The 24,966-nt window shown below is 44.8% G+C and overlaps 1 protein-coding gene across 2 annotated transcripts; it reads left to right on the top strand.

Annotated features, from left to right (window-relative positions):
- Positions 1-1,487: 1,487 nt before the first annotated feature.
- ip6k2b (inositol hexakisphosphate kinase 2b) lies at positions 1,488-24,492 on the top strand. Of its 2 annotated transcripts, none has more exons than XM_029249673.1 (5): positions 1,488-1,560; positions 21,683-21,914; positions 22,142-22,299; positions 22,555-22,730; positions 22,919-24,492. In XM_029249673.1, the coding sequence occupies exons 2-5, from the start codon at positions 21,811-21,813 to the stop codon at positions 23,471-23,473; spliced, it is 993 nt and encodes a 330-aa protein (XP_029105506.1). In that variant the 5' UTR covers positions 1,488-1,560; positions 21,683-21,810; the 3' UTR covers positions 23,474-24,492. The 2 variants fall into 2 exon arrangements, with proteins under 2 accessions (XP_029105506.1, XP_018612277.1); XM_018756761.1 differs by lacking the exon at positions 1,488-1,560 and adding an exon at positions 18,874-19,484.
- The last annotated feature ends 474 nt before the right edge of the window (positions 24,493-24,966 follow it).

Here is a 24,966-nt window from a genome sequence, read left to right as displayed (position 1 = left end):
AGCTTTAGCACAGCATGATGGTGGGCACGGTGGCTTCTGAAAGAGCTCATTTGGGCAGAATTATAGCGATGAGAGAACCCAGCGGAAGGAGAGGCACGAGCAGATACAGCAGGAGGTGTGCGCAGTAAAGGAGGAAAAAAATGGATGGTTGGGATGCAGCAGCAGGCAGTATAGACTAGGTGGGAACAAGAGTTGGAACATATGTTCTCTTGGGCAGAACACTGTCATAAATTCTTGATCCAGGCAAGACAACTGCATGTCAAATCAGAGTCGGCGGTATTATACAGGGGTGGAAGATGATGGAGAGGTAGCATTTCACTGATGGCTCCAAACTGGTAGATGCAGAAACTGTAGGATCTACAGCTTTGTTCAGATTGTTTGGTTTTTATACCCTGTACACTCTTCTGGAAAAACTTTGGGAGGTGCTTATTATTCTTTTGAACTGGTGTGCTAGCTGTATTTTTACTTAATAAATGAATTAAATAAAATAAATAAATACTACATCTACAAGCTTGTAGGGACTAAAAGTTCATTACTTGAAGTTCTGAGACCAAGTGCACAAAGTAACAAACCCTACCAGGACACTACCTGCTGCATAATTTTGGTAGAAAGTAAACAATGTTTCCTATTACTTTTCTAAATGTAAATTTTTTTTTTTTTTTTTTTTTTGGGGGGGGGGGGGGTTTGCACATGTACAATATGTGTGTGTCAGTCGCTTACAAATTCTTGGTTTTTATTCTCACACTAGTGTACAGAATCAGAATGGTGTCAACTGCTTCAGTACTTTGCTTGTGGATCATGGTTGTCGAAATGACCGTTGATTTGTCACAGAACTGGTATAAAGCTGACACAGTGACAGCCAGCTCAAGACTTTGACAAAGGTCATGTTCAACTAACCCTACCATTATCTTGGCAGTTTTCGACTTACTTTCTTGCAAAAACAAAACATGTCAGAACTATGAGTAAAACATTAGCCCGGTTTACTTGGACGCAGAACTTTCTCGAAACCCAGTGTTACCGAAAGTTCTTTGGAATAATACCACGTTAGAAAGCTTATGCTATGCCGTACGGTGTCTGTTCGTGTTTGCAGTTACACCACAGCACAAGACAAAGCCAAACGCCATGGCATGTTGTTACCGTCGTTGCTGTTATTCCCGGAATTATGAAGGCTTGTGTTCTCAGCGTTACACACACGGATGGAACCGCCATACCGCCTATTTAACGAACCGTAGCGGGCAGCGGTGAATTGATTAGTCATTGTTTAAACAGTAAATACGTGATTTCAGTTTCTGCAGGCAGCAAAAACACACCCCGAGAAAAAACCAAACGCCTATCCCAAAACTGCCTTCTCCATCCGTATCCACGTCACCGCATTTTTGCGAGGCACTAACCAACCCTAGCAACCCTTTAAACATTTCCCGTCAAAACACTTTTCCCCGACGTTTGCTATGGGAAATGACGTCTGATAGTTACGCAACCATTGGCCAATGAGAGACGGGCTCCTATGATCGCGTTGACCAACGAAGTCGTCGAACCACAAGCACGGTATTTAAAAATGAGGTGAGTAAGTTCACCGGAACATAACGTGCCATTAATTACTTTTCGGTGTGTGGTATGTGGTAGTTTGGAAGTGGCAGAGCTGGTTACCTCTGCCGGGGTTGGATGACTCGTGTGTCACAAACTTGTTGACCTCACAGTGAAACTCTGGGGATAAGCGGGAAGTACGGATTCGGTGTCAATGTCACTTTACTTAATACATGATGAATTATTAATTAGGCGGCTTCAGACACCGGAAGTTTCTAATTCGCGCCACAATGGAATGGTTTGATTACCGTCACTTTTAATTTGTACACCAGATTATAATATTAATTCAGTATTGCGAGTACTGAACTTGATTTTTTGTTCCTTGGTGGTTTTACCAAACAAGTAATGTTACTATTTTATACGTACCACGTTTAGAAGTGGAAATGGTAAGTGCATCTCTAAAAGGTAAAAATGCCAGCCCCCCCCTCATGGAACTTGCTTCACAATCAAGTGTATTTTAACCATAATTGCAATTGGTGTTTGTTTTGTGGCAGTGCTCCAAAAAATGTATTGTCTAATCTAGGCTATGGTTGCCCTGTTAAGTGTTTAAGTGTTGTTTTAAGTCTGTGAAAAGGTATTATATTATCCTTATTTACGATGAACGTCAGGTCACAGCACAACAAGGTTTAGTAAAATATCTGGATTTTTCACTTTGATATTGTACGGTACTTTTTGTTGATGAGTGACCAAAGTTTGACAGTTAAATACCGCATGGTTCCGTGATACTTGTTATAGGCGCTGTATCCTGATATTGCGTTTTGTGTGAAGTTTGTTCTTGAAATTGGCATTACTTGGAGTCATTTAGGAGACTTCTGGATGTTTAGATTTGTTAAACAACATAGCGTCTGAAACAAGGAGTTCAAGACACACACGCATTGTCTGAACCGCTTGTCCCATACGGGGGCCGCGGGGAGCCTGAGCCGGAGCCTGAGCCGGAGCCTAACCCGGCAACACAGGGCGTAGGGCCGGAGGGGGAGGGGACACACCCAGGACGGGACGCCAGTCCATCGCAAGGCACCCCAAAATACTAAAGGTGTAATTTACGAGTCAGAACACATAAGTGAAAGAGAAGGCAGTGCCCGTTGGTGACTTGCTCTCTGTTTTGTCAGCAACACAACTGATATTGATATTCTAGTGCCTGGCTCTCATTTGCTAGTGCCAGATGAGATGGAGCAAAGCTTTCTGACACTCCTGGCCCAGAACCAGGCAATTCAGACAATCACATGTAATTCCATTGGGTTACAGCCATGCCAGTTTTTCTTCAGATGTGGCAAAATCCCAACAGCCTCATTGTACCTGTTGGTGTATAATTTCGATCACAGGTGTGTGTGCACGTGTTGGAGGGCTGTCTCTGTTCAGTATGTTTTTTTTTTTTTTTTTCCCCTCACCCCCTTCAATTCCACGGTCAAGATTTTGCCTAACTCTGTCTTCTTTGCAGATGTGTCCCACCTTATTTGTACAGGACACTTGACTGTTTGACTGTGAGACTAATATGCCTGAGATGCAGTCGTCTTACCAGATGTGCACCGGATTTGTTTCTGATTCCACCAGTCTTTTGAGTATTAGCCAAAGTTCATTACCTACGGTTCTTAATTATAAATAAGAACAACTAAATTGTCTGTCTGCTATAACTTTGGAACGTATAGATGATAATTAAGTGTTTTGTAGTTTGTGTGGATTTATTCCATGCACTTAGTTTGTCACATCATCATGACTTAGTTTAAAACTGCCATTAGCTTAACACCTCAAAAGTATGAAGAACAAATTGCATTACATGTAATGTAAAACCTTGAGTGATGTTTTCAGCAGTGTTCTACAAAAACTGATTGATTATTCTGTAGTGTGAGGAAATTTCTTCAATTCATTGTTGCATAGCTGAAGGGAACACATGCAGACGTCCTTCGCATGATCACTGTCAAACCCCTGTTGTGTATAGATTGACGCCACTTCTGATGTCACGTTTTGTCTGAATTGCTTTCCTGCTTGCTACATAAATGTGTCTGCACTGTCTGAGCTGCCTTGGATTGTCGCTTTGCGACTGCAGTTCCGCTTGTGTTGACTGCACACAATGGTGACCTGACATTGCAGCCTGATTTGCTGACACTGGCTTCTGCATGGAGACTAACAGGTTCTCATTCAGCATCTACACTTGGACAGATGGCAGTTGACCACAGCCAGTCCTCAAATACCTATGCATGCTTGCAATTTTACTTCCCCGTTTTCCTATTTTCCTCTTTTCCCCCCAAAGGTACTTAGGATTACTGTGGCAAAAAATATTTGTAAACTATTCTGATTGTTTTTATTTCCAGCATGGTATGATCACCACAACCATCCTTATCAACTTGTTTAAAACAGGAAATGAGAGCAAGTGCACAGTAGCCAGCCTTAAGCATAGAACTGTAAATGTTTTCTTTGCCTGCCAGTAACACTGTCCCTTAGGATAAGTGAGATGACAACATGTTAACATTACATCATCTGAAATCTTGCCTGAAAGTTAGCACCCTTTGTATACGACTGAATGGAATTCATCGGCTGCCAGAGACTAGGTCAGAAAAAATGACTGGGTGTTACATAACCTCAGCCTCATCTTGCCTCCAGCCCAGGATTAACCCACCACCCCTCCTCCAAAACTGTCATATCTGATACTTCACTAGAAATCGGTCAGTGGAAATGCACTGAGCAGATCATTGGTTGGTCCCGAGACTTTCTGCCATAAAGACAGGCACACACGTTGCTATTGCGTATTGTGCGGAAAGTGGGGAGTTCAAGAGGTCATGCTTTCCTGCTGACAGCTCATGCGTTTAATCATTTATAATGCGCGGTCCTAAGTCGAAGAATATTGCTGCACCATGTCTCACCTCCCACTCTGATTCCCTGGTATTGAGTGGCATTGTCTCTAATTGAACCCAATGCAAAGTTGAAGACTAAAGGGTTGAGACAGGATACGTGCCTTTTTGCAGGCATGCATGAAAGCGATGAGACTTGAAAGGCAGGTTGGTGCAAATTATAAGACCGACAGGAGGCAAGGAAGACGAGCAAAGAGTGATCCCATACTGTTTGCAGGACTAAGGGGAATTATGATGGTGCTGACCAGCACATTCTACTGGAGGAGGAAGGCAAGAGATGTCTGCTTGCTGATCTCTAAGGTGTCCTGTATATCCAGTTCACATTGTGTGTGCTGTTTGTCTCCATCGGCTGGTCTCCAGAAGGTTAAGCTTGTGCTGCTGCCAGCAAATGCTCTACATTCTGTTGAAGTTGCGTGATATTATTTTGTTATGAAAGCTTAGTGCTTATCTTTGAGCCATTCCGTTATTTAACTATCCAAGTTGACTTAGCATTCTTACCAATTCGTTTTTAATTTTTAGCTTGATTTACGGTAAAAAAAATATCTGGGTTGTGCTGGCAGTAAGGTGAGGCTGGTAGTAAATTGGTCACTTTTTTTTCTTTTTCTTTTTAAGTACTTGTTTTCAGTAGGATTTTTCATATCCTACATTCCATGCACCAAAAAGGGACTGCTTTCTAAATGATTTTCTTAAGCAAGTCCTTTGTGGAACTCTCAAATTAAACAAAGGTCTTCCTTCCTCATACTTCCAATTTCTGACTCTGTATAAAGTTTGCTATCTTAGGGTGCTTTTTCTAGTCCTTTTTAGATCTTATATTGGATTCTTTCTAGCAACTTTTCCAACTCTGTGTGGCTGCCAAACAACTCCCTTTTCCCACCCTCCTTCTGCCCCAAAAACCCTGACCTCATCTGCCTTTTCTCTCCTCTCCATTGTTGTCATGCTTTCTGTTGTCCATGACCTTTTGTGGTACAGTGCCGTTGTGCAACCCAAAAATGTTTTTTAAAAAATATATATTTGAAGAGTGACACAAAGTTTAGAGAGGAGATTCAATTGGGTCAGTGAACTTATTGAACGGAGCTGAATGATCCCCTGCTACATAGCAGTTGTGAGTTGTGGGCCTGGCCTGGATTGCATAAGTACATGGCAGGATGTTGGTTCAAGGCCAAATGCCTGTGGAGATGATTCTGGATCACCTGAAACCCTCCTTTACTTCCCAGGGAAAAAGTACTGCCATAAATGTGTTAATCCTCAGCTATATCCACCATGTTCCCGGCTTCACCACTACCTCTTCTTGTCCTTGATACAGGGTTGTCTGGGGGGCATGTGGCTGGTTCACTGGGCAATGTTGTAAAAGCTGACACAATTCCACCAGTCTGGTTTACAGAGTTGGCCCAGGCTCAGATGGATGGGGAATAAAGAATGATGGGGGATGGGTGGGGTTTTAGTGAGGCATGACTGGACTCTTCAGTGTCCAGATTCAGCACAACCACCTCCAAACACAACTCTGCCACTTAAATGGCCATGTTTTTGCCCTGTCGGTTTTTGTACATTGTTAGCCTTGACTGCAAACATTTGCTTCATTTTCAAACTGTCAGGTAGCCAGTTAACAGCAACAGAACATTAATTTTCTGTCTGCGTTCGGAGATGGGGAAGGAGACTGACGTCTTTGCCGATGCAGCGGCACATTCTCACGAAGGTGATAGCACTGCTCGTGAGGCAGTCGGCCGTAGATGTTGTCACCCCCTCCCACCACAGCCCTGTTACTGTAACCAAGACTACCTGACTCATATCTCAGTGTGCACTCATTTCATGCATGCAAATATAATAACACGTCTGCAGCATCAGGAGCTGTATACATGTCGAAGAAGGGCATTTTAATGTGTGAGTAAGTGGCAGGGTGGGAGTATCTATGGCTGTCACTGTCAAGGACGAAAGAACATTTATTTCTAGGTATTAAAAACAGTCATACTTTCCACGTTATATAGCAATATAGTCCTGTTGCTGAATTTTTTGCGTAGTCATTGGCAGCATTTATGTGGTTCTCTGGTGAAACAAGGGTTTGTTCACCGTAATGTGGTCTCCAGCAGGTCCTTTCAGATCACCGGCCCTATTGCACGAGCATCCACCTGTCTGGCTGAGTTGATTCTTTATTTTTCTTACAAAAAACTTGCTAAGATTTCAGTGGATTGTTTAAATTTGTGTAAAAACCTGGAAGAGTTGAGGTTTCCAGGTCATGTCATATATAAGAAAATATAACCCAAATAGCATAACAACCTTACCTGGTCAATATAGACCACACTCATTTATAGACCAAGATCTCATTTTACATTTCAGTTCCATGCACCCCCACAGCTTCAGTCTCATCCACCTCATTGTAGACATCCTAGTCCAATGTAATAGCATGACTTGGTAGGTATAGTGCTCAGTGTGAAGGCCAACACTTCATTTATATGCTGTCTTACAAAATGTTCTGCCAGTTTTTCTATGAGTAGCACACATTCCCTCTTTGCAGAATGCATATATGTATTTATAACATATGCAAATGGTTAATCTGTAGTGAATGAGCTATGTGTGATTTCTAGCACAGTCCCACTGACAGTTTCTCATTTTTAGAGAAATTGCAAGGGAGAATTCTCTGTGACATTGTGTGAGGACAGCGAAGTAGCTGTGTTTTTCCACTGCGTGCAGAGCTGGTGCCATGTTTCCCTTGGCGATCTCAGGTTAGGTGTCCCTTGAGTCAGGTAGCACACCAGCCCCTTGTCATCCTCCCCTAGTCAGTGTAGCAGCACTGATAGGAAATTTCCTTTCACTGCACCAAATAATGAGGACCTTGGATAAAGGGGGGGCCCTGGAAAAAAGGGGAGGGGGGGAATGGAATATGGTGATAATTCTCTAATTTGTTGATCATGTGTTAAACATAGAACCTAATGAAAGGATGCACAGCAGAATGTGAAGAGTGTGGTGTTCAGGCTGTGAGACAACATATAGTGGAGCGCAACCGGTCTGTTCGGATCCCAAAAAAAAATGGGGTCAGGGACGTTGCTGCACGAATGCAAGATAAAGAGCGGACCACTGGAGAGAGCTGGGAGGGATGAACTGCAGAGGAGAGGAGGAGGTGTGGGACTGGAGGAATCCTGGGGGAGGGCAGCGTTGGGGTGCCATACTCGTGCTGCAGCAGCACGTGCCGCTTCGCTCACGTGCACAGAGAAAAACGGGCCACAGAGTTGCGTGTCTGCATATGCGTGCACTCGCACATACCATGCAAATGCATATGTATTTATGTATTACATGAAAACAAAAGAACAAGACCTACTTGGTTAATCACTCAAATAGACATTCATATGAGTGAGACATTCATATACTGTAGAGATGCTTATACCACAATGAAATTGTGTGCAGTTTGGTGGGCATAAATGCAGAGACTGTACAAAAATACATACTGCTACTGATACTGTTGCTGAGTGGATGGAAAGTGCTGAAAAATACTGTATGTTGGCCAGCTAACAACACTACATATTGCGTGGGGATGTTCAAAAAGCCGACGTGCTGGCATGTAGGAAAAAAAATTTGTCCTTGGCTTATCTGAGTGTGATTTTTTTTTTTTCTCCCTTCCTTTCCTCTTCCTCCTGTATTGTATGTCCCACTCTGTGCTCATGCCTAATTCAATTTCCATGTAAAACTTTAAAAGCCATTCTTGAGTTTCAGTGTCCATGTCCTTCTGGCCCAATGCTCCCTCTGAGTTGCCATCTCTGTGTCTCATTGAGTCAGGCTGAACTTCTGGAGGTCATCAGTGCCACTTCAGGTGCCAGATGTCACTGAGATCTGTCTTCATAGATGGGTAATGCATATATCTATAAATATGTAGCGTAGAGACTGATACGTCTCAGCATGTGCCAGTGCCTATTTTGGCATGTTGGTATTTACATTTGATATTCGAGTACTTTGAATGTACAGAGTCAGCAGGTATGTATTCCCGCTGCTTCACGTGAAGCCGTGTTGATGCGATCCTTCCGAGTGTTAGAATATACAGAAACTGATGCCCTGTCGGGATCAAAGTGTGCGAGCTCATTAATGTACGTGATTGTTCTTAACAGATCATTCTTGTCAACATTTCCAGTGATCCCACTTACACTGTATGAAGTGCAAATATAGATCTGAATTCAAAACAACTGCTAAGGGTAAAATATTTTGTGTATACTACAGATAAAAATGAAAAAGTTTATATTACAATTTAAGTGGTCATAATTTGTGGTTGCTGGGTACCCTGGTGCTAGTGTGTTTACATCAAAGTAAAGCTGCTTCCACAGAAATATCTTAAATGACGGTCCGAGTAGATCTGCACAATGTAGCAACACCAAGTTAAACTGAACAATGACAATAATCAATACCAATGACATTTTTATGCATGATGGGGACATTAATGCATAAAGATGTTATTGGTATTGATTATTGCATCAAATGCACTGACTTCATCTTGAATTATAAAGACAGCTTGTCAAGTTCAGGTGTTTATTGTTCACAAGCTGCTTAAGTATCAGACACGATGACCGAAGTAAATGATCTAAACAAGATCTGTCACTGCACAAGCTGATATTTACACATACTGCACGCACACAGGGTACCTCTGCGTCCGGTCCTGCCTTCGCAAAGAGTGCAGGGCGCTCGGATAACTACCATTTCATTGGGTTACATCAAGAGCCCTACTGACTTTATTAGGGATTAGGAAGCAAGCATGGGGAATTTCTGCTGAAATCCCCGAAGGTTTCCAAGCGGTCCCTAATTAAGGGTCTCGGAGGACATCACGTCATGTGGTCTGAAGGAGCAGGCTGCTTGACGGCCTGTGAAAGTTGGCCTCCTGGTACTAGACCTCAGTGGTTAGTCGTACGAGAAAAACAGCAAGACTTTGACTGCTGCAGGCGATTTCTGCATCCCCATCACGAATGGTTTGGCTCCGAGTGATAAAACACCCACTTGCTGAGTCACGCTGGAGACGGGAGCTCTGAATCCGATGTTCATTCGTGCTGGGTCTTTCTGCAGTGGAAATTTCCTATTTATTTCACAAGAATTTTGATGGCCAGTCCCTCTCCAAAGCAGCCTGTCCTCTCTTTCTTTCGTTAACCTCTTACAGGTCCATCCTGTGACAAACGTGCTGACGAGACACGAGTGATGGTGATGACCTCAGGGCAGCCGCTAGAGAACAGCAGGCCTGCTGGCTAATCACAGGGGAGTAGAGCGGTTTCCTCTGTGGATTGTCCAACCATGATGCTGAGGTCCGTTGCGTAATAAGAACGGTGCGCTTCAGGTGTGGGTTTATCTCGTAATGGCAGTAAGTCAGATTGAGGAATTGTCCACTTAATGACAGAGGGCAGAAGACGGAGCTGCAGCGTAGTGACGCCAGCCCCGGCCTCGACCAGCAATGCCGCGTAAGCTGACGCACCAGCGCTGCTCTGATCTCAACTGGCTCATCGGCCATTTGCTGCAAGCAGAACAATTTTGAGCCGCAGGTCCAGCTTTCCGTGACATATTATGGGCGACCGCGGTGAGTCTGCAGGTTTTGCGTCTGGTTCTCAGTTTTAATGGCAGTAGCGTCAGGAGGCTCAACCCCCCAGTTCGCACTCATCGGCAGTGGTCCCTCGACAGCGCGAGACGTGCGAGTAACCAGAGCGACGTGCGAGGAATAAATCTGCTCCCCTCAGCACCTGTCAGTCCATCTACTCATGTGGAGTAGATGTGGCTGAGAGAGCCTGGGAAGGGATTCGTGAACCCTTGCTCACTATGTCTCTGAGACGTGCCATGCTCTTCTCAGACATTTATTCACTCCTCCTGCATCTCACTGCTGCCAGCACAAGCAGAAAATGCTAGGTCAGAGCTTGTGCAGTAGACATTTATCCGTAGTTCAGCTACTAAACATTGTTGTTGACTAGGTAATTGGTACAAATTTACATTTTTTTCATTTGGCCGATGCGTTTCTCCAAAGCAACTTACAATGTTAAGGTTACAATTATTTACCCATTTACACAGCTGGGTAATTTTACTGGAGCGATTTAGGGTAGGTACCTTGTTCATGGGTACTACAGCTGGAGGCGGGAGGTTGAACTTGCAACTTTTGGATCCAAATGCAGTATCTCTAACCACTACACTACCAGCTGTCCTAAAATTTACATTTATTTAGCAGATGTTCTTCTCCAAAGTGACTTCCAATGAACTCTATGTAGTGTAATCAGCCCACACACCTTTTTCCACCAAGGTGACTTACACTGCTAGATACACTACTTACACTGGGTCACTCATCCATGTATCGGTGGAACACACTCTCTCTGTCACTCACACACACTATGGGGGAATCTGAACAGCATGTCTTTGTACTGTGGGAGGAAACCAGAGCACCCAGGGGAAACCCATGCAGCCACAGGAGGAACATGCAAACATCACACAGACTGAGCAGGGATCGAACCCATGTCCTCTCGCACCACCCAGGCACTGTGAGACAGCAACGATACATGCTGTGCCACCATAGTCTCCTTTCTACAACCAGGTGGAATCCGTACACCTTGAATACACAAAATAGGTGAAACTGATGGTAAAATATTTTTTTGATGCTGTGTTCTGAGGCCTTGTGCTTGGTCAGCACTCTGCATGGAGACGTAATCAAAGGTCGAAATGAGGGCTCCTGTAATACGTTGAATTCGTCGCTGGCCCTGCTTGCTTGTACCTTGCTCTTTAACTGTTTGAGCTTCTTTCCAGATGAATAGACATGATCCAAAGGAAGATGCTACCAGTACTAAATTTTGTGGCACCTGTAATGTGCTCTGCAGCAATGCTGTTGCCAGAGGCACTTTTATACAAGACTACTGGTCCGTCAACATTCGGGCAGACATAAAAATTCGTAAAATGGAGTCAGTATTAGCATGGTCTGCTCTTGGCAGTGTCTTACTGGAATTACCACATGTTGGATTTACTTTGATCTTGGGCACCTCTCGAATTTTCCAAGAGCATGCAAAAGTTAAGCTGAAGGAATGGGAAATTTTGCAAGTGGTTGCAGATCATATGACGTTTGGCATAGTTTTCATGGCGGGTGTCACACTCAAAGCTTTCCAGCCTCAGATGATGAATTTCCCGATCCTTTTCCACAAACAGCCTTCAACAGACTTTCAACACCTTCAGATAAGATGTGTCTGATGTGTGCTAGACGTTTAATAACAGCAACGGGTGGTTGCTATGTGTCTATCTGACTTTTGTCTTCGTGAAGCTTAGTGGTACAAATATATTTCGATGTGTTTGTGCTGTCCTGTCTGTACAGTCCAGATTTGTGTGATGGGACCGTATGTGGATTTCAGCGAATAGAGTTGTGTTGATGTGTGCATGCAGAACGTGTACGTACAGCTGTGTGTTTAGTGCAAAATGATTTTTTTTTTTTTTTTTTCCAGTGTGCTGTGACTGTTTAATGATTTGTATGCATATGAGATGTTGACAGTATTATGTTAAGGGGGTTTCTGTGTAACTGGTATTTTCCTTGTATTTGGCAAACATTCTTTCATGAATTACTGTCATAGACCTTCTGATCTGAGATGCATAACACAAAGGAAAATGCAGGCCTGCAAAGGACTTGATGAACCCAACTCGTCTCCATAAAAGATGTCCTATCCTTCCAGCACTCCAACTGCTTACAAAGCCTTTTGCTTGAAGGGTCTTGGGCAGTTATAAATCAAACTTTGGCTCTTCAGTCACGTTGATGCTTGGAATTCTGCAGAATGACAGGGGTTTTTGCTTTGAAGTTTGTTTGAGACTTTTTTTTTTTCTTCTTTTCCTGGAGCCTGAATACTATTTTCCAGGAAAAGGAGCCATATGCGCTTTCCTTCAGGTGACCTTCGGCCTCTGACGTGCCTGCACGAGCCACGTTCTCCTGTCTCTGAGAACAGTGCTGCCGTCCAGACAGAAAAAGATTGCGTGTGGGTCCCTAACAAGGTAGAGAGTTGGTTGGGATTTTTTTGTTTGTGATGTTATGCTATGATTTGTCAAGTGCTACAATATTGGATGCTTGCATTATTTTTGTGATATCAGTGCCTTTATAAAAGCAACTAATATGAGCCCAGATTGACCTTGGAATCCATAACAATTATGTGGAAAGCATTATGAATGCAATAAAATCGTGAAAGCAATAAAATATTATGTATCGGAGATTTCCTAGTTAATTTTTTAGTATAAATCTGCTCTTCACTTCTGAATACTGTCAGATGTTAGAATGAGCTTTTTAATAATGCAAAGGCAACCTTAATATACTCCACTATACTTAAGAAAAGCTAGCTGTACCCATTGTTACTTCATCTCAATGTTTTTTCTTTTTTTTTTTATTGACCAAGAGCAGCACTCATGCAACAAGAGGTCTTTCTTTTGACAGTCTCTTCCTGAGTTCCAGACAGGCTGCATTCTGTCTCTGAGAGCCAGAGAATGTGCTCCTCAGGTTTGCTTCTGGCTCAGTTCCAGAAGGACTTCATGTTCCTTACGCTCAAAGAGGGATTGAGTATCTCTCTCTCATATCCAGCCTGAATATATTTCGTGTTTTCAGGCTCCATGGAGGGTTATAGCAATATGGCTTGTGCCTACATCTCTTCAAAGTTGTTTTATTGTTTTTCTATGAATGTACGTGCGGGCTGCCGTGTGCAAAACTTGTTGCCTCCTAACCCCCATACCAGTTGTGGTACGTGTCACATTTCCTGAACTAAATGCTAAGTTTGGTAAGGTTCTTTTTCCTGTTGAGGTTTGTAAAGTTTCACTTGAGCACTTCAGCAGGGTTGAGACCTGAAACAGACCTCAGGTGTGTGGTGCTGGCGCTTAAATGTGTAGCATACATCTCGACCCGTGTATTGCTCAAGGAGAAGCATCTGCAAGACTCCGAGACATTCCTTCTGCTCAGTTCATCTCGAGCCTTGCAGGAGATTCCCGGACCACTGACAAGTTTGTTTACCATACAGCATGGCTCGAAGATGAGTTGACTGCGTCTCATGGCCTGATGTGGCTGTGTGATTCTTGGTGGGCACACAAAGATTTTTTTAAAACCTGGGACTTTTCATTGCCCCTCAGCATGCTGTGCATCTTCCTGTTTTAGTGAAACAAGATATTGGTACATGCAGTAAGTTCAGTAGCGCTCTCCCACCCTCCACCCAGGGGAAATTAAAAAAATAAGTCAAACATAGACTGTACTATCAAATTAATGTGTGTTGATACAGGGGGGTGTGGTGACGTGGTGGGTTTGGCTGGGTCCCGCTCTCTGGTGGGTCTGGGGTTCAAGCCCTGCTTGGGGTGCCTTGTGACGGACTGGCGTCCATGGTGTGTCCCCTCCTTCTTTGGTCTTGCGCCCTGCGTTGCCAAGTTCGGCTCCGGCTCGCTGCGACCCCGCTCGGGACAAGTGGTTTCGGCCAGTGTGTGTGTTAATACATTTTTAAGGATGCATGAATAAGGCTATGAGTTGATCCCCTTATCAATCGGTCAGGTCGGAGTCAGTATTAAACACCTTTGGCTCAATGACAGAGGCGGCTACTTGCACGTCCTGCTCCTTCAGTCGGCTCTATGACACGAAAAACTGCCTCCATTAATCCCCTGCCCACCCGCTGTCTACTGGAAGGTGTCTGCTGTTTCTTTGACCTGAGGTCATAAGTGCTTAATGTACTTAAGTAGGCTGGCTGGGTAGATTGATTTTGTTTGGTCCTGGTATATGAGTGATTCCTCTGGAGACTTTTTAAACACAGTCATTATTTGTTACCAGTCTTGTGTACTTCTTTTAATTGAAATTGATGCGATCCTGACTTGTTTGTTCTTATTGTTGTAATTGTGCTGTGTTAACAGAAGTGTTTCTATGTTATGCTGTCTGTATGGTTGTTTTTCTGAATAGCTTGTCAAAGCCAAAGATCCCATGTGAAAGAGGTCTAAGGACCGCAGTCATGCTTGCTGAAGAATACACAGACCAAACAAAAAAGCCCATAAATGCCCACAGACTGAGTTTTCAAGGTTGTAGATGTGCACCTCTCCCATTGCTCTCTCTGCTGTGTAACTAACACCCTTGAGAATAACCAGTATCCTGGTAAAGATGTGGGCTAGAGGTGGGGCCAGCTCAGCCTTTGAACCCATAGACTATCTAGTGTTCTGAAATGGTGGAGCTTGGAACATGGATCCTCATTTTGTGCTCCTAGAAAACCCAAGCCTGGGGAGGGGTTTTTTTTCCCCACAACACCTGACCCAGGATTCAGTTTTGCAGTATAGTGCTTTGAGTTTCCACCTTTTCTGACCTCCATTAAACTTCCACCTACCCAGAACTTATTTTTGCAATTGAGCCATGTGATGAAGGGTATTCAGGCTGCCCTATTCACTGGAAATTGTCGTAGGTGTTGGTAAAGTCTTACGTTCTCCCATTTGTGATGTCTACAGTGATGCTCTTTTCCAATCCTGAGCTCTGTCATTCCTAGTCCCTGCTTCCCCTGATCTACACAGAAGTGGATGGCGGTGTTTACCTTTGCCATGGGAAGCCAGCGGAGATAAAATTGCCAAGGATCTTGCCATGGAGGTTGTTATGCTGGCACACTGGGCTGAGAAACTTGGTCAGAACAGGACCGTCATCCAACCTGCCGAAGAGGTGCGCGCACGGACTCTCGTGCAGGTGCATTTACCCTCCAAAGTGAGTCAGGCAGTTGACTTCTCCATTTCCGGCAAATTGCAGTGTTTGAAGAGGTATGAGAGAGCTGCAAGTATTAGAGGGGAAATGGTGTGATCCTGCTGTATCCACTGTCAGTGTCTCAGAGCTCAGGAGCCACTGACTTTTCCATCTCCTGTGGCATATGGTTGTGGTGCTTGACTAACGGAAAATTCTGTCCGTCTGTGATTTGTTTTTGTCCCAGTATCTGCTTTATCTGTGTCACCAACCATATGGCTGTGGTGTCTGTGTGTGTATGTGTGTATTCCTCCACACCATGTGCCGTGCTTGACAAGCGTAGAGTATTATTACAATGTGTGTATCAATGGCTGGTGGCGGGCAGTATTTTTAGCCAAGCATTAGGGAGACCTGTTTGAACCTCCTGGGGACCTCAATCTCACCGCTAAATAGGCTAGTGATTAGCTGAGCTATTTTCCATTTGCAGGAGCCACGGTCATGGAGCAAGAGACGCAAAGGGTGGGATGAACACCCCAGACCTTGACCGCATCTTCCCTTCACTCGTTACTCCTCACACACTGCGTGAAGCTGTTAACACCCTTATATTTAGTCCGCATAACTTCAGTATTTCTTCAGGAGACATTCAGTTGTGTCACAGCTTGACCATTAACTGACACTATAAGAAAGTGGTTCGTTTGACACGCGTGCTTCTGTATTTTGTCAACACATAGTAAGAGAAAACCTGATTGTTGTTGTTTTATCGCAGTATCATAATCCTGTAATACATCAACACTGGAGCCCACCTGGCTCTAGGAAACACCTGTACGTGCGCACGCTCCAGATGTCCATGTGGCTTTCCTGTAAACATGCTGTAAGGGAAGGAGCAGGTATCCTAGTAAATAAAAATATGCAAGAATTATCTATATATATTCAAATACATATTTGAATTCACTTCTATAGGTGCTGAAATTGCTATAGCAATTTCTATTATGCACTTTTAATATTTATATTGAAACTCTTGCATAGTAAAGAGGACAGCTGGTAGCATAGTGGTTAGTGCTACTGCCTTGGGATCCAAAGGTTGCAGGTTTGAGTCCCCACCTCTGGCTGTAGTACCCTTGAGCACAGTACTTACCCTAAACTACCCCACTAAAACTACCTAGCTGTATAAATGGGTAAAGGATTGTAAGCTTGTAGTAACTGTAACCCTAATATTGTAAGTTGCTTTGGAGGAAAGCATCACATGAATGTCAAAGGTATAGACATAGTTTATGATAAAGGCCTACCTGGTAAAAGACCAAAATTCTTCTTGACAGAGGAGAAGTGGTGAATTGGAGTCAAGGGGAGCTGTTTAGATAGATGTTGCAGCTTTCTCAGCATCCGGAGAGGGCTTCCTGCTCTGTCCTGTTCTTGCCACCGCTCTCGGAGGAGTTCATCAGCCATGCCTTTTTACTGAACGTGGTCCAAAAGAAAACCTAAATCAGCAGCAGCAACAACAAAACACCTTGACTGGGCAGTTTACACTGCAACCTCCTGTCTGCTAAATTGATGCTGGTAAAAGTTAAGCCGTTTAAACACTGTGTGGCAAGGTGGTATTTTTGTGAAGAAAGGTTAATAGCATTCCTTGCAGATAATAATGGGCCACGTGCTCCCATAAACTCCTCAGTCCTATGCAATTATGGTGCTGTTTTTTTTTTTTTTTTTTAAAGTGTTTTTTATGATATGTTGTTTGGTATCAGATTTCGGTAGTGAGAGGTTCACCTCAACTTTCCTGAACCTTTCAAACTTGTTCGGAGAGCTTCAATGCCTCCGATGCTCTTGCCAGATCAATGTTCGGGGCAGGAGTCGGGTTACATGTGGCAAAGGGCAGGACATGCCTTCACCCTGCATGGCTGGCTTTTTGGCGTTGATGGCAAGTGCCCTTGAAGATGTCCTTTTCGTTATAGTCTCGGTATGGTTGACGTGTGTCCCATCTTTCAGCTGCACTTTGTGTTCCTCCTGAATGATATTTCTCTGTGTTAAGCGTGTGTGTTATCACTTGGCTGTGGAGCTTCGACCATCAAATGAAATATCGTGCAAGAAGTCTTCTCTTGCGACACCTTTGTTCTCCAAAACTGAGAATCCACCAGCCACTTACCTACTCAAGGCACCTCTGTAATGGACATGCAAGGAGGCAGTGCACCGGGAATGCATTGGACAGCATTTGACATTACTGTGCAGTAGGTTATTTCCTGATTTATGATGCCATAGACCAGGTACACTGGACAGTTTATTTGACTGTGATAACAAAGTGATGTCTGGTAACACCTTGGCAGGGAATGTCCTAATATGGTTCTCCAGTGGTAAACAGCTGTTTGTGAACAAGAGAAATGAGTAAACTAGGTAATACCTAGTGGCGTGTCTATCTCAGTCTGCAGTCTTTAAGTCTGGGTCACGGTGTCTGCAAAGCAAATCCACTCTAATCCTTCATGATGGATGACTCTTATTGAGAAAGACTACTAATTAGATTGTGATTGCCATATTCAACAATTTGTTTGCTCTTATGTAAAGAATATCGGTTGACCATTCTTTTTTCAAGTCTTGCAAGTCATTGAATAACAATGGTTGTCAAACTGCCTTTTAGTGTGTAGTTCATTTCAGGCCACCTTGCTTCAATTAAGTTTACTTCCCCTCAGTGGCCCATTTTAATGTCCTCCTGCCTTTCCAGCTGGCTGGATTAGACCAGTCTGCGTGACACTGTGCTGGTGGTCCAAGGATCAGAGCTCTTTGAAGCCCCTTGTAACCTGCCGTACCTACGTGATCAGGTTGCTCCTGGCTCCCTTATTAGGGTGTGGATGTTGCTCTCCAGAACTGCAGGCCATCTGTCACTTCATAGACTTCTTTGGCTCCCGATTTCTCAGTTAAATTGGCTTTTTTGTTCCTATCTAATCTGCGCTGAGCAGTGGAACATGGGGGATTAGAGTGTCTTTAGTGTCTGTGGGTCCTGGCCATCGTCCCGCTAACCCGGCAGCACTTGCTCTCTGGCCTCGTCTACTCTTCATTCAGCTCTTGGTTAACTCAGCAAATGAGTTTATGGAGCAGCAAGCGTGATTAACCAGCTCCTCCCTCTGGGTGAGTGCTTTTCCCATCATTCCTGTCTGCCTCCTTCCCCCTCTTTCCTCCAAACAGCCAAACAGTCTGAGTCAAGGTGCTCATCAAAGTGGCTGGTCTGTCACATGTGTATCAGACTTGCTTGGTTGTTTGTTTATTTGTCCCTCTTGTCATGTCTGTGCTAGAACCTCTGATGCAAATTCATGCGTGCCTCATCAGTTTGGACACATCAAGGCCCTGCCATAACTTCTGGATTCTAAATTTAGATCCGCACAACCGGAGATCCTCCCTAGTCTCAGTTCCCTAAGGCATGATGACTTGCACAGCGCCCCCTGTCTGCCTCACGAACGCTGCCAGCGTACCGTTCTGTATTTTACCGATCGTACCCGTTGGTGAGCGGGAAGGGCTCGCTGTACCGCTCGTTGTTCCCTACTAGGCTCTAAATTATGGTCTGGTTGACAGGTAGGTGCTAGTAATGATTCCGGAGAATCGAGAACAGCTGAAAACTACTTTCTTCTCATTTTTCCCCGTTTCGTTTCTTCTTCTTTCTTTTTCTCTTCCTTTTCCCATCCCCCAACCCTTCCCCACCTCCCCCTTTGTTTGCCTGCTCTGTGCGGTCGCTTCATCCCCACCCAACAACAGCCGCCCCTCCCCGATTGGCTGCGACGAAGGAAGGGGGCGGGACCGTCTGACTTGTTGTGGTCTTTTCTAGTCCCCTGCCAGTCCGTCATTTCAGTTCCAGCGAGGAAGTGAGACGCACTACCATCTCACTTGTGACATTTAAAGCCACAGTGAAACCAAAGCTTTTTTTTTTTTCTTCTTCTTCTTCTTCTTCCAAATTTCTGCTTAGCATCCCACTCTCAGGGAGGACATTAGTTCAGTGGATAGCCTGCTGGGAAGCTCTTCTTTACTGAATAAATGGAGTAAAAATCTCTTTCCACCCCGTTCCTCCTCTCGTCTTTGTATTTCAGTCGCCTCTGGTGTCAGGAATTTCAGTTTCACCCGGGGATTTCTATTGTGCTGCCAGCTTGTCGCTCGGTCCTCTCTGCCGCCCCACTGGGTCTCTCCATCTTCTCAACCCCCCCAGCCAGGAGTCTAATGCTTGTCGAAGATGAGTCCTGCGCTAGAAGCCATCATGCAGGCAGAGCAGCAGCGATATTCTAGCAAAGGGGTCCTGCTCGAGCCCTTCGTTCACCAGGTGGGGGGCCACTCCTGCGTGCTCCGCTTTGGGGAGCAGACCATCTGCAAGCCTCTCATCCCCAGGGAGCATCAGTTCTACAAGAGCCTCCCTCCCGAAATGAGGAAATTTACCCCACAGTATAAAGGTAAGTCCCTTCTACTAGCTGCCTTGAAAGCGGAGTATATTGTCGCCAGTGCTCCGTCTCCATCGCGGTGTTGTGTAATATTGACAGATACGGGCATGAAGGGTGAGTCAGTATCATGGTGTTTCCAGTAGGACCGTTCATGTCTCCGTGTTGCGTGGGGTACACAGGTGCCGGTACCTCGCCAGGTAATAGACAGCAGCATTTGTTTTGTGGGTAGTAGCCAGTTTCAATATGAATGGGCAATGTGGAAGGCGGTCTCGTCGCCCAACACCTTTCCGCTAGAGGGTGCCCTTGCCCCCCCCGAACCTCCTATGTGTCCTTGCATGCCGTCAGCTCTGCTGTGTCATAAGATGAGTGCGGCGGCCAGCCTCCGAGTCCGTGCTCACATGGCCATTGACGTGGTACCACGGGGCGACGTACGCCGTGGACACGACACCGTGCGCCGCCCTGTACCAGCTTGTGTTATTCCAAAGCTGGATTTGGTGGTCAAGAGGGAAGAGGCGAGGTGTCGGTGTTTGATGGGTCAGGGACAGCTCGCTCCGGGATGTGGCGTCCGGGCCCCAGGAGCTCATGCGGCATCCCTGTGTTGTCCCCGATGTTCCCTAAAACCACAGCACTAAACTCAAGGGATCTTATTCTTCGTTTTCTCACGCGCATTCTGCTGTCAAACGGAACCTATGGGAGAAAATGGGATAGAGGTGACTCCGTACGCATCACATACACACATACCCGATAGAGAATTGTGTAGGCACATAAAAAGAATAAAGCGATCACAGGCCGTGTGCCGCATTCACATGTTCACGTGTCTTAACCGTTCACTGACACGGCAGACTCTGCCACGAGGCTCTGTTGAGCAACAACCTGGCTTGGAAGGAGTTAATTTGCCGAGCTTGGGAACGGCTGTGACGCCGTTGCTTATGATGTCACTTGCGAGGAGGGTAACTGCAGAGGACGATCGGCCTCTGGGTCCTAGAGGGTCCCCAACACGAGTGCCATTTATACCTGCATTATTGTGTTTCGTTTTGAAAAACAGATATCTTTTACAACATAAAGTGTCCTCCTTTTTTGTCTGCGTAATGTATATATGCATTTCATCCCTAAAGTATGAAATTAGCTGTTAAAATATAATGTATTAGGTTATTTAATTCTGATTAGCAATGTATTACATAATCCAGTGTAAGGATGTTGGTGCTTTTGATCCTAAACTGAATGCCCTGCACCCCGAGAAAATGGTATTTATCTTAAATGCAGATATCAACTCTTATTTTGCTACTTCTCCTTTCACAAGCTCTCGGCCTCCGTTCGTCCTTTTTTCCACACACCTTTCACCTGGAATACCTCCTTTTAGGGTGAAAACCGTTCTCTTTTCTCCATCAACCCCCAAGGCCCCAAAATAGCATAGCTGTTTGTACTCCCCTACCCCACTGGACTATATGGTTAGAGAAATGATCTAACAGACAGCACAGGAATGTCACACTTTGTCCCCAACCCCACACAGACTTCAAATGCCCATTCCTGTCTGTCTGGATTTTTTTTTTTTTTTAAATATTGCTTTAAATGGAAAAACAAGTCAAAGGGCTTATTTGCTTCCATATCATCAATATTTTGCTGAGGAATGAAAGTGTGTTTATTTTTTTTTTTTTTAAACAACTTTTGTATGCATTTTCAATGTGGTGTGGTCTACTAATGCTTCATTGTTAAACTGTACATGTATGCAGAAGTGGAAACAACAAACTAATAAAGCTCATTTTGAGTTGTACAAGTTGAGGCCTCCTGTTTTTGTTTTGCGGTGTAATCTTGCAGGGTGTGAACATGCAAACGTGCACAGCCCATCTACCTGCTCAGAAAGACGGCTTTGTGCCGAGGGGGAATGGGGGTGGGCATCTGTGCTGGAAAAAATGTGTGTGTAAAAATAATATCCTTGTACATGGCGCATACCAGGATTGTGCACCTGCTCTCTCCCCCAACCTGAGTCTTTTCATGGTTTGCTTTGTCATGATCCTCTGATCTGTTGGCTTTATTCCTGTTTAAAGAGATCAGTGTTTCAGAGGCTGAAGTCGGGGGTGAGTGTTTAAGAATATCTGGCTATTTTTATACGGGGGACTCTGAATATCCTGTCAAGCTTCTCCTACCAATGCTCTGACTGCTATAGTGCCTTCTAGCAGACAGCCTGACCTTTTTTGTCCCGTGTCCTGTAGGCGTGGTGTCGGTCAGCTTTGAGGAAGATGAGGAAGGGAATCTGTGCCTCATTGCCTACCCCCTGCACAGCGAACAGGGGGATCTGGAAAACGTTGATCCCACTGCCAACCTGGAGCCCAAACACAAGATGCTGAAATGGGGCAAGAAGAAACCACCCACCCTGCTCACAGAAAGTGACCACTACACCACAGACAGGACCAGGCAACTGCGTAAGGAGGACAAGATCAAGAGGTGAGAAGGTCATGACTATAAACCATACATCTTGCTGATCCTTTGAGAACCTCATAATAATGTGTACTTGCAGCAGAAACTAAGGTAAGGTGCAGCTAAGCCCATGTTTTGTGCCTTGAGCAAGGAGTAGTGATGTCCCTTTGTATTTCTCTTTTCTTGTTTTCCTTGCCCCTGTACAAGGGCATCCTCTCATCCAATCTTTTTTCTCTTCTTTCCGTACTCCATAGCCACAACCGTGAGGACATTCAGAAGGCTGAGGTGCTCTACTGCAGTCTGGAGAAGGGCAAGGTGGTGCCTCAGATCAAGCACAACCCCTGGAGTCTCCAGTGCCATCAGCAACAGCTGCAGAGGATGAAAGAGAACGCCAAACACCGCAACCAATACAGTATCCTTTCAAACCACTGCGTCCTTTTCAATGCATCACAACAATCTGGTCTGCTTTCATGTGCAAATCGCTTTCAGAAAGGTCATAGGTTAATGGAAAATTTTGCATTTCGTACAGTTTGTCTACCATAGTTTAGCATGACAGGAAGTAGCTCCTGTCATGCTAAACTATGGTAGAAAAGCTCCTCAAATGTATATAAATAAGAAATTGAGAGCTTTCCCAGCAGTTCCTTCCTTGACTCAAGACCATTTCCAGAATTCATCCTGCTGGAGAACCTGACGTGGCGCTACAAAGTGCCCTGCGTGTTAGACTTGAAGATGGGCACACGCCAGCATGGCGACGATGCCTCAGAAGAAAAGAAGGCTAACCAGATCCGAAAGTGTCAGCAGAGCACATCGGCCTCCATTGGCGTGCGACTGTGCGGCATGCAGGTGAGCACAGCAGGAATGTGGCCATTTTTACTGTAAAGTCAGCAGAACACAGAGAAAGAAGTGCTTAGAAGGCAACTTCTTCCTTTCAGAGATAGACATAAGCGTGTTGTTACCCTAGAGTATTTTTGAGTTGGCAGTCTTGTTTACAGCACTTTTAACAAGCGCTTCTGCTTCTCTTCTCCATCCAGGTGTACCAGTCTGATTCAAGGCAGCTCATCTTCATGAACAAGTACCATGGGCGCAAACTGACTCTGGCAGGCTTTAAGGAAGCGCTCTTCCAGTTCTTTCACAATGGACGACGGTTGCGTCGTGAGCTTCTCTCCCCGGTGCTGCGGAGACTTCGAGAAATGAAGGCGGCACTCGAGGCCTGTGAATCCTACCGTTTTTACTCCAGCTCCCTGCTCATCATCTATGATGGCGAGCCGCCACGTGCCCGGCGCCCCTGCCACCGCGGTGGAGAGGAGGGCGAGGAGGACGAGCCATCGGATGAGGAGGAAGAGGGGGAGGAGGGGGGCAGCGCGTTTGGGTACCACAGTGGGGGTGCAGCGGCTCCAAGTGGCCGGAACCCAGGCGGAGAGGGCAGCCCCATGGTGGACGTGCGTATGATCGACTTCGCCCACACCACGTGCCGACACTACGGGGAGGACAGTGTCGTGCACGAGGGTCAGGACAGTGGCTACATTTTCGGCTTACAGAACCTCATCACCATCATCTCTGAGCTGGAGGACCACAGTGCTGACTAAAGTGTATCTTGAACTGAAATCTTGAGTGCAAATCCAGCCTAATTCTGTGCGCACATTCAATGCCACGACCCCCACACCCGCTGACGGGCGTCAGGGGATGTAGGAAAGCTGGACAGGACAGCAGAAGTGAACTGACAGTCATCACAAGACTGAAATGGAGAAAGCAGCCTGCTTTCTGCCCGTTCTTTCCTTTGCGTAGGAGTGTTGACTTGTACTCGCGAATGAAGGACAGTGGAGTCGGACACCCGTGCTCTTTTCACCAGCTCTGACTCATCACTTCCTGCCTCTCTCCCACTGTTACAAGTCATCGTAGTTTACATTTTTCCTGTCTCCTAGGAAAGAAAAAAAGATAAGCTAATTAAGGAAAGAACAAAAGTGTAAACAGGTTTTAAGAAAGCATGGAAAAAAAAATCAAGCATTCTCTTATCCATCCTACTCCCACTCACCTCTTTGTATGAGCTGACCATTGGACAGAGATGCTTCTACTTGTAGACATGTCTTTTCCTACTAGGTTCAGTTACACACTCATACAGACTTGTGATGGGCATCAGGATGACGGAGACCAACCGAGGGAGGGAGAAGAGAAACAGACTGCAGGACTTGGAGAGTCAGGGTCATAGGGAAGCGCCTTTTTGAGTCCACACCCCCCTCTCTCTGCCTCCACTTTGCCAAGTTAATAATGGAAGGATGAAGGGAAGAGGAGTAGGATCAAGAAGGCTGTTTTGGGAAGGAGGGAAGATTCATGGCACTAAAACTCTTACTCCACCCCAATCCCTGATTTGTAGTCCTTCCTCCCACCTTCCCCTTTTCATTCCAGCAACTTTGCCTGAGGGGGAGAGTATGTATTGAGATTAATTACAGGAAACAGAGACCTTTATTATAGATCTTTATTTATTTCAAATATTTGTTAATTAAAAATAATGAAAGCTGACTACATTCCATATTCTGTGTTCTTGTTATGATGTTAATGAACATTGGCTTTGAGAAGTACCTCTTATATAAGTGTGTCAGCAGTATGTTGGAGCAAATAAAGAAAATTTCTGTTTCTAGTTTTATTGGTTTCTCCTCTTCTTTTTGTTAGAATGGGAGGTGGTCAGGAGATTAATCTGAGATTTTCTTACTCAGAAGGAGCAGAATTCAGTTTTTATATTTTGACAGAATAATGAGCAAATGATTTCAAGCTGCTCTTTATGTAACTACGTAACATTTCAAAGATGTCATCCACACTGTACTTCTGTGTAAATCTCAAAACCAGTCACATTTGCCCAAATTAGAATTGGGCAGAAACAGAAAGGCTCAATTTACTCTTCTCGTTTTCTTTTTTTTTTTTTTTTTTTATAAAATCCTATTTAAGAGTTCACACTTGTAGCCAACATCATTGACTGACATAGGTTTTCTAGTATGTTTAATGAATGAATTTTACTGGATTATCTGCTAATGGAATGCTAAAACCATGATTAGTTTTTTGTTAGTAAAATCATGCCAGTTGCTGC

The sequence above is a fragment of the Scleropages formosus genome, chromosome 2, assembly GCF_900964775.1.
Source record: "Scleropages formosus chromosome 2, fSclFor1.1, whole genome shotgun sequence".
Classification (NCBI taxonomy): Eukaryota; Metazoa; Chordata; class Actinopteri; order Osteoglossiformes; family Osteoglossidae; genus Scleropages; species Scleropages formosus.
The sequence above is the reverse complement of the archived record's forward strand: the minus strand, read 5'-3'. Positions and strand labels throughout refer to the sequence as shown.